This window comes from Hevea brasiliensis, chromosome 4 (assembly GCF_030052815.1).
Source record: "Hevea brasiliensis isolate MT/VB/25A 57/8 chromosome 4, ASM3005281v1, whole genome shotgun sequence".
Taxonomy (NCBI): Eukaryota; Viridiplantae; Streptophyta; class Magnoliopsida; order Malpighiales; family Euphorbiaceae; genus Hevea; species Hevea brasiliensis.
The window spans coordinates 16329909-16340247 of NC_079496.1; the positions used below are offsets into that span (position 1 = coordinate 16329909).

General features: G+C 33.7%; 1 protein-coding gene across 1 annotated transcript; it reads left to right on the forward strand.

Moving 5' to 3' along the window:
• The first annotated feature begins 1089 nt into the window (after positions 1-1089).
• On the forward strand, positions 1090-10339 carry LOC110667909 (PAP-specific phosphatase HAL2-like). The gene is made up of 4 exons (XM_021828901.2): positions 1090-1540; positions 7765-8452; positions 9220-9580; positions 10015-10339. The coding sequence occupies exons 1-3, from the start codon at positions 1384-1386 to the stop codon at positions 9521-9523; spliced, it is 1149 nt and encodes a 382-aa protein (XP_021684593.2). The 5' UTR covers positions 1090-1383; the 3' UTR covers positions 9524-9580; positions 10015-10339.

Here is a 10339-nt window from a genome sequence, read left to right on the forward strand (position 1 = left end):
TTTACTAATTTATGACTTCCTATAATATTGAAAAAGATCAATTGAATTTTGAATGAAAATGGCTTGAACTATAATTATTTTAAGCATAGTATTATCATGTCTCGAAATAATATTTTAATTATTAATCATTTTATTATTATTTTCAATAGAATAATTTTTTTATTTTAGTTAAATAATTATATTTTTATGTAATAATTATCTCTCAACTATATTTTTTTAGAATTCGTAGAAATTTTTATATAAAGAATTTAATTATAAATAAAAATATTAAAAAAATAAGTTAAAATATCATGAATATATTTTTTGTAAAATGATATTTATTTTTTAAAATTTAGTAAATTAATAAAAATAATGACGCTCATATATTGCATATTTATTTAAAAGTTAACTTTTATGAAATTTATGTATTTTCTATTATAAATTTATAAAAGGCGATGATAAATTTTGTGAAAAAATTATTTTAAAAAAATATCATATTAATAAAAAAAAGTGTTATAACACTTTATAAAAATATAAAAATATAGTATTTTAAATATAGTACAATTAAAATAATATTTTTAATTAATAATAATGTTATATATTTTTATTATTATTATTAAAATTAAATAATTCAATTTATTATTATATTTAGTTAAAAAATATTATGTTTATATATTTTCAAAATATTATTATTTTTTCATTAATTAAATATTTTCTATAAAATATTAAAAAAATAAATATCACTTTATATACATTTATAAAATAAAATATAAGAATTTCAATATTTCATAGTGTATAAATTATTTTTACAAATTAAGTAATTTTGTCAAATTTTAAATAAAATAATAATAAAAACTGTAGTAAATTTATGTATAAAAAGAATTAAATAAAATATTTTAACTATGTAAATTATAAATTAATTAAAAATATTATTATTATTATTATGAAAGATTAAAATTTTACTTAAATTAAATTGATAAGAAAGAAATTTAAATGAAAATTAATTTAATAATAATAAAAATAACAATTTATCATTATTTAAATTGTAATTAAAAATCATGGGCATTCCACTAGTTAATAAATAAATCTGAAAACGCGATGATTCAAAGCCGAAAGCCCAAAAAAGCAGACTTCAACCTTCAAAGTCTGACTCTGACATCATTTGCTGATTTTCACTCTACATAAACAAACGAAACAACTCCTCCACCACACATGATGTCACTGAACAAGATCTCGTTTTGCATCAGAAATGCAAACATGGACCGGTCAAACCTAAGAAATCCCAGTCGCGGAACCACGTCGGGGCCTTAGATTCTTGTTTTTGGTATAAATCCTGAGGTGGGTATTGCTAAACATTTGGTCTCTGCATTTGGGTATATTATAAATTTCTAAAGAGATCAAATCATGGAAAACGAGAACAAGTACGCTAAAGAATTGGATGTGGCAGTTAGAGTTGTTCATATGGCTTGTTCTCTTTGTCAGAGAGTGCAAGAGGGGCTGCTTACCGTGAGTACTGACCAGGTTAAGTCTAAGGAGGATGATTCTCTGGTTACTGTTGCAGGTACTTTAATTTTGGATTTTGTGTTTTTATTTTTTAAAATGGTAATTTGGGGCGTTTTGTGCTTTGAATTGGATGTTCTGTTATGGGTTTGTTTTGGTTTTTGTGTTCTTGGGGACGGGGGTAATCAGCAATTCAAATGTGTCGCCTGATTGTTGTTAATTTAGGGGTCTTGAATTTTTGGTTGCTGATATAGTGTGGGATTAGAAGAAAATTGCAGAAAGGAAATTGAATATATTCAAAATGAGTGCTTGGAAATATTTACTTCATTGTGCTTTATGGCTGATGCAGCTATCTGGCATTTCATTCACGCGCTTTCATTTTCTGGAGATAAAGTAAAACTCATAAGTAGAGCTCATAAGTTTTACTATTTTCAACTTAGAAACGTTGTGTTTCTGGTAACTAAGTTGAGGTTAACTTTTAATGATGCTAATGCGTGAAATTTGGTGCTTTCTTTTTTCTCCTCCATATCTATGGTCAATATAGCATTGTTATTATGAGCTTATTTAATCTTAATTTATTGAAAAAAAAACCATGGCTTTGTTGATAATTTAATTATGGTGCTTGCTTGTTATGTGCTCCATATTACTTGTGTCTACCACTATGAATGTGCAATTAGTTCCATGATAGAATTATATTTATAAGATGCCAGTGAGAATGTGTTGCTGTTGTGCCTCTTTAGGTGAACATTTGTATAAGGGTTTTTTTTTTCCTTACTGGTCATATAAGTTGGTAGTTTTGTGAATAAGGTATTATTATGAATTTAAGAAACATAAGAAAAATGTTTTCTTTGTTATTGTTATTTGGAGCTTAGTTAAAAAACATTCAGCTTAAATGGTATTGGTTTTTGCTTACCCTTATATTATTGTTGAGGTAGTCAAGTGTATGTTATTTACAAAATAAATACAAAGGAAGCAAGCTTTATCTCTAATTTTAGTTCTCATTGGTATCAAAGGATACCTAGTGCATGAAGCATCCCACACTTGTGGGCTCTAGGGAGGATTGATATATGCAGCCTTACCCCTGCTTTGTAGAGAGGCTGTTTCTGTGGCTCAAACCCGTGACCTCCAGGTTACAAATGGAGTAACTTCACCTTTACACTAAAACCACCCTCACTTTTCAGTACTATTGTTGAAAAAAATTGGGCAGTTGTGAATCATGAAAAACTGAACTTGTAAGAGCAGTTTATTTTATTTTATTTTATATAATCAGTTGAAGAATTGTTTGATGCTGCCATGCTGGATGGTACAATATCAGTGGTAGGATTAACATGCTTCAGTTCTTAGTGAATAATTAATTCATCACCTTGTGTTTGGAATTTAGATTTCTTGGAGGTAATGTTTTATGCTCTATGAAATTTGAGCTGAAGTGAGGTGAAATATTTTGAAAAGGTTTTGAGATGGGTGGATAATGAAAGCCCTTAGTATGAGTATTTGGCACAATTTTATTAAGGTTCAATACCCATCATATATGACAAGGGTGCTACTTGATGTTGTTGTATATCTGATCATAGAATTAAGAAATCATGATGGCAATCTGTATATCAATATGCTGGCATGTTGAGTTAATAGGTAAGCTCGAACAAAGTGGTGAGAGTTCAAAGGAGTAAAGCAAGTGAAGTTCAAAGGAGTAAAGCAAGTGAAGTTAAAAAATGAGCTTCTCGAGCCCGAAGCATAGAAGCTGGATGTGGAGGCCAATGATATGTGGATACAGATGGCATCAAAGATTAGAGAAATAGCTAGAAAAGTACTTGGAGAGTCTAGAGGACATGGACCACCCTCAAAAGAGAGATGGTGGTGGAATGAGTAAGTACAAAAGGCAGTGAAGAGAAAGAGAGAATAGTATAAGAAATTACCTAAGTGTGATAATAATGAGGTATATAAACAGTACAAGATAGCAAAAAAAGAGGCAAAAAATGCAGTTAGTCAAGCAAAAGCGCAGGCCGTTGAAAAGTTATATGAGAAACTTGGAACTAAAGAAGGGGAGAAATATATTTTTTGATTAGCAATGAGGAGAGAAAAGAAATGTCAAGATCTCAATCAAGTTAGGTGCATTAAGGATAAAAAAGGAAAAGTATTGGTGAAAGATGATGACATTAAAGAAAGATGGAGAAATTATTTTGATGATCTCTTTAACAATAGTCAAAGTGGTAATAGCGTGAATATAGATTACAGAGCAATAAAATAAAATGTGAATTATACTAGAAGGATTAAATCTTTAGAAGTAAATGAAGCACTTAAGAAAATGAAAGTGGGTAAAGCCTATGGACCCGATGGAATATCAATTGAAGTATGGAAGTGTTTGGGAGATATGGGAGTGGCATGGTTAACTAAATTGTTTAATAAGATTCTAAACTCAAAGAAAATGCCTGATGAATGGAGTATGAGTATTTTAGTACCTATTTTTAAAAATAAGGGAGACATACAGAGTTGCTCAAACTATAGGGGAATTAAACTCATGAGCCATACTATGAAGTTGTGGGAGAGAGTTATGGAACATCGACTACGTCATGACACTTCTATCTCCCCTAATCAATTTGGCTTCATGCCCGGTCGTTCAACTATGGAAGCGATCTTTCTCATTAGAAACTTGATGGAGAAATATAGAGATATGAAGAAAGATCTCTTGATGGAGAAATATAGAGATGTGAAGAATGATCTACACATGGTTTTTATCGATTTGGAGAAGACTTATGATAGTGTTCCAAGATATGTCTTATGGAGAGTGTTAGAACAAAAGAGGGTATCTATTAGGTACATACAAGTGTTAACAGATATGTATGAAGGAGTAACTACTATTGTGAATACAGTGGGAGGGGACACGAGATTTTCCTATCTCAATTGAATTACACCAAGGTTTAACTGTAAGCCCTTATCTTTTTACATTAGTTTTAGATGAATTGACGAAACACATACAAGAGAGTATCCCTTGGTGCATGATTTGCAGATGATATAGTTCTAATAGATGAGACACGATGAGTCAATAGAAAGCTAGAGTTTTGGAGAAGTATTCTAAAATCAAAGGGTTTTAAGTTAAGTAGAACAAAGACAAAATACATGCATTGCAAGTTCAGTGAAGGCCGAACTGGTGATAGGGAAGGAGTTAGTTTGGATGGAGTGGTATTGCCCTAAAGTAATCACTTTAAATATCTCGGTTCATTCCTTCAAGTAGATGGGGGATGTGAGGAGGATGTTAGTCATAGGATTAAAGCGAGATGGTTGAAGTGGAGAAGTGCTACGGGAGTTTTATGTGATCGCAAGATTCCTAATAAGTTAAAAGGAAAATTTTATCGTACAGCCATACGACCGGCCATGTTATATGGTAGTGAGTGTTGGACACTGAAGGAGTCGTATATGTCTAAGATAAGAGTTGCGGAGATGAGAATGTTAAGGTGGATAAGTGGTCATACTAGACTAGATAAAATCTGTAATAAGAGTATTAGAGAAAAGGTAGGAGTGATGCCAATTGAGGATAAGTTGAGAAAAGGGAGATTGAGGTGGTTTGGTCATGTGAAGCGTAGACATAAGGAGGCTCCAGTTAGACAAGTTGAGCACATTAGGTTAGAGGATAGAAGAAAAAGAAGGGGTAGACGTAAACTGACTTGGAGGAGAGTAGTACAACATGACCCAGAAGCATTATATATTTATGAAGATTTAACCCAAAATTGTTTAGAATGGAGAAAGAGAATCCATATAGCCGACCCCAAATTCTTAGGATAAAGGTTTAGTTTAATTGAGTTGAGTTGAGTTAATAGGTAGCATGATTAAGAAAATCATTAATTGTACACAAACTTTTATAGCATAGAGTTAGTGAAACAAATATCAATTTAGTTATTAGGGCATCTGCAGATAAGGTATGTTGGCTTGTAAATTTAAATTAGTAGCTTGATTGTAAGTCATTATTGCATGTAACCCAACTGTCATGAGGAACTAGTTAATAATAATTAATTTGTAGGTGAAAATGCTATAGTCTACCAGGGGCAAATGGGGGATTTCATAATGGATAGTTAGTATATGCTATAGTAAGTGCAAGAGTTGGATAATCAAATTCCTGGAATAAAGGACGGGGCACAATGCTGGGAGTTTCAAATGGTTTCAGTTGCTAATGACAATTCGACATGGCATTTGTAACTGACATTGTTCTCTGTTTCAAAATAACCTTGTAAATAGTGATTATTCTCATTTCGGTGTAACTTGTTTCTTTTTGGGTTAATTATAGAAAACCCTCTTAGGAGTCGCATGAAAAACATTTGCGTCCTTATTCAGAAATATTTGCTTAGGTCTCAACATTAGTGACAGTGCAAAATAAGGAATTCTAGGAGCCAAATTGAATTTGGGACAAACGTGCAATCAAACTTTAAAATTCCAAGACCAAAGTATGGTCGCAACTCAACATACAAGGTATACAGGTAGTAAAACCTTTATAATGATCAACCTTAGGGGCTAAAGAGTAATGCTTTTAGCAAACCATAGGACTGAAGTGTGTATTTTTGGAATAGGAGGGATTAAAGTGTTTTTCATGTGAAACATAAAAGGGGTTTTTCCAATTAACCTTTTATTTTTCCTGTCTTGGGAATTTTTCTTGGTTTAAGATGATCATGCTGAAATCTTTGCATCTGGTTATTTGAATTAGAGGTCCTGTTGTTGGGATGGATTCTAATATATAGCTGCATTGTGTGCAATAACTTTATTGTCAATATATGATCCAAATATGGAATGTACATATTTGGGTAAGGTTTACTTAACTCAACTCAACTAATCCTTTATCCCAAAAATTTATTGGGGTCGACTATATGAATTCTCTTTCTCCACTCTAAACGATTTTGGGTTAAATCCACTGAAATGTGTAATGTTTCTAGGTCATATTGTACTACTCTCCTCCAGGTTAGTTTAGGTCTACCCCTTCTTTTCTTTCTATTCTCTAATTCAATGTGCTCTACTTGTCTAACTGGAGCCTCCGTATGTCTACGCTTCACATGACCAAACCATCTCAATCTCCCTTCTCTCAACTTATCCTCAATTGGCACTACTCCTACCTTTTCTCTAATACTCTCATTACGGACTTTATCTAGTTTAGTATAGCCAATCATCCACCTTAACATTCTCATTTCCGCAGCTCTCATCTTAGACACATACGACTCCTTCATTGCTCAACACTCACTATCATATAACATGGCCAGTTGTATGGCTGTACTGTAAAATTTTCCTTTCAACATATTGGGAATCTTGCGATCACATAAAATTCTCGTGGCACGTCTCCACTTCAATCATCCGGCTTTAATCCTATGTCTAACATCCTCCTTATATCCTCCATCTACTGAAGAATTGAGCCGAGATATTTAACATGATTGCTTTGGGGCAATAACATTCGATCCAAACTAACTCCTTTCCTATTACCAGTTCGGCCTTCACTGAACTTGCAATGCATGTATTCTGTTTTCGTTCTACTTATCTGAAAACCCTTTGATTCTATAGTACTTCTCCAAAACTTTAGTTTTCTATTGACTCCTTCTCGCGTCTTATCTATCAAAACTATATCATCCGCAAATATCATGCACCAAGAGATACTCTCTTATATATGTTTCATCAATAGAAACATTTGGATAAGGTTTAATGACTTAAAAAAGCACAAAGCATTCAAATTTGTTCAACAAACAGAAGAATCTGCCCTGTATTTTATTATGAGTTGCAATCATTCATATCCCAAAGTAACTTAGCTAATTTGATAAATTGGAGTTTGTTTGGCAAGATGAGTTGGCAAATCCTAGTTGATTCTCTTTTATCCAAACTTTATGGGCTGATAAGGATTTGCTTATTGCCCTTTGGCTCAGCTGGGACTTTTTTTTTTTGGCTCGAAGCCTCAGCTAGGACTTGACTACTCATCTTGTCATCAAATAAATTTAGCTCAGCAAAATGGGTTGGGTTCTTATGGCCAGGTTATAATTAGAGCTTGTAATAAATGAATAGGTCAATATCTAGTATTTCCATAGATGTGGCTAGGATTGAAAAAATGGTACATAGAAGAATTCACATAGAAAATCAAACTTTCTTTTGTAAAACTTGCATCCTTTGTTTAGTGTAGACTTTTAATGGTTAGCAGGAAATAAACTAGAGCCGCTATCAAGTGATTGAAGTGCATGTGGAATCGATTGCTATCATATCATATTCTATTGTGTCTATATTTTTCCACTTTTATTTCTAATTCTCTTGGTTGCAATTGTTTAACAGATTGGAGTGTTCAAGCAACTGTTAGCTGGGTACTTTCAGAATCTTTTAGGGATCAAAATGTATCCATCATTGCTGAAGAAGATGTACAAACTCTCTCTAAAGCAGATTCAGCAGGCTTACTGACGACTGTCACAAACACTGTGAATCAAATCTTAGCTGAAGCATCAAAATATGGTCTTGAGAGTCCCAAGAAGGCCCTTGGAGGTGAACAAATTCTTGAGGCCATTGGTCGATGCAATTCAAGAGGGGGTCCTGTTGGAAGGCATTGGGTACTTGATCCTGTTGATGGAACATTAGGATTTGTGCGTGGAGATCAGTATGCTATAGCTTTAGCCTTGATTGAAGAAGGAAAGGTAGTGATTGGAGTTCTTGGGTGTCCGAATTACCCTATGAAGAAAGAATTGCTGAATCATCATCATCAGTATCATCAGAGCATGCCTAAATTGTCTTTACCTACTTCTGATACATTGGAAAAAGGATGTGTGATGTATGCACAGAGGGGCAGTGGTGAGGCATGGATGCAGCCATTAATCCAAGGAAATAAGAAATTTGGATGGCCAAATTCTGCACAATTCATACGAGTTTCTTCCATTGATGATCCTGAGCTGGCAACCTTCTGTGAACCTGTGGAGAAAGCTAATTCAAATCACTCCTTCACAGCTGGGGTTGCTAACAGCTTAGGGGTTAAGTATGTTATGATTTCTTTTTCTCTCCCCTACATATTTCAACCTTTTCTTTTATGTGGATGCTTGAAATGACTACTTTAAAAACATAATTTTGATGTGGAAACTCATATTTTTTGAGAGTTAAGGGGCAGTGAACTCTCATTTTCCGTGTGAAACTCTTCTGTGGATAAAAAAGAGGAGGGGTTTCCCCTCTTACTTCTTGAGGTAGTTCCCATAGAAGAATTAAGAAAGCATGTAGTAATGGTTAGCCTATATCTTACAAGAATTCTTTCTGCTTAATTGTGTGATTCAATTGTAGAATTTGTGGTAACCATAATTGCATAATTGATGCGGGGTTATAACTTAAGTCATAGACTCATTGTTAATGGAAGGAACTTGGACTTGGGTTTTATCTATGCATGATTAGGGTATGTAAGAGGAATAATAGAATACGATCATGTTCAAGGTGCAATCATAGGCAAGTTACCATGCTTAGTTTTTAGCCAGTTTTCCCAAGTTCAAGTTTGATTTACATGTTATCTCAGCTAAACGCCTTTATGAGTTTGGTGGAAAGGAGATATTCTTGTTGATCTTCTCATTTCCGGTCATTTGTTCACTATTTTAGTTGCTTTACTTTTTGGTTTCAGTGGCAAGTTTTGAACTTGAGGGCAGGCCCACCTCATTGGATGCTGTTCACAATCGTAGTGGATTATTGTTGACAATTAGATGGTTTAATATGATCATTTTTGGTTTTGGTCCTCATATCTCTCTTTGTACTCTCTAATGGCAGAAAACAACCCTTACGTGTCCATAGCATGGTCAAATATGCAGCCATTGCTAGAGGAGATGCTGAGATTTTTATGAAATTTGCATCGTGTGGTTACAAAGAGAAGATATGGGATCATGCTGCTGGCGTAGTCATTGTAGAAGAGGCTGGTGGTGTGGTAACTGATGCTGGAGGAAGGCGCCTTGATTTTTCAAGGGGGGTATACTTAGAGGGTCTTGATCGGGGCATAGTTGCTTGCTCTGGGGCCTTACTGCATGATAAACTCATTGGGGCTGTTTACGCTAGCTGGGACTCGTCTAATCTATGAAGGCTTCTGAATCTTGATGATGGACTTATCCAACACAGTTCCCATACTCTTAGCAGGGTAAGGTCATCCCTATAATTGGTATTTTGCGTTGATGGAAACCTTGTTTTTTTCTTTCTCATCTGATTAAGCGTGTTGAGATAAAAATAGCCTGGATTAAGCTAGTCATACCATCTAAAACGCAGAGTTATATTGTGATTGGTGACAAGAAATCATTCAAACCTAAAAACTAAAACTTGTAGGTGAGAGTCTAAGAATAGTTTATATCTCTAACAATTGGTTCTTAGATTGAGTCACTAGAGATTCAAATTTTTTCCTATTTGGCGTGTTAAGTTGCCGGTGCAAATTGACTTGACTCCTTTTTTGTCAATTTGGTGTTTGTATTGGACACGTCATCTTAGGCACTTGAGTAAAAATCTGTACTGAATCCAAATTGTATTAAGCTAGTCTCTCTTGGATCTCATATTTGTTTTAAAGTTTTTGAGCTATTTCAGGCCAAGCAAATTGCTGGAAAAGGTTGCCTGATGATACACAGAGACTTCATTATACTGTGCTGTCAAAGAGTAGACTCCTTGGCTTGAGGATACAAGCTTTTTTCAAGGTTTTGTATATCGAAGGATTGCACCTTTTCATATTATTCAAATATAGTGATAACTGATAACCACCCTTTAGCTGGGCTACTGCTAGTCTACTACTGTAATGAATAGTTTTGATGGACAGTTTCGCCTTCAGTACTCTTATGCTGAATTTATCACTTTCGAAATTTCCATTTATTATTTGCAAGGTCTATAGTTATGCGAGTTTAGAAATTATTACACA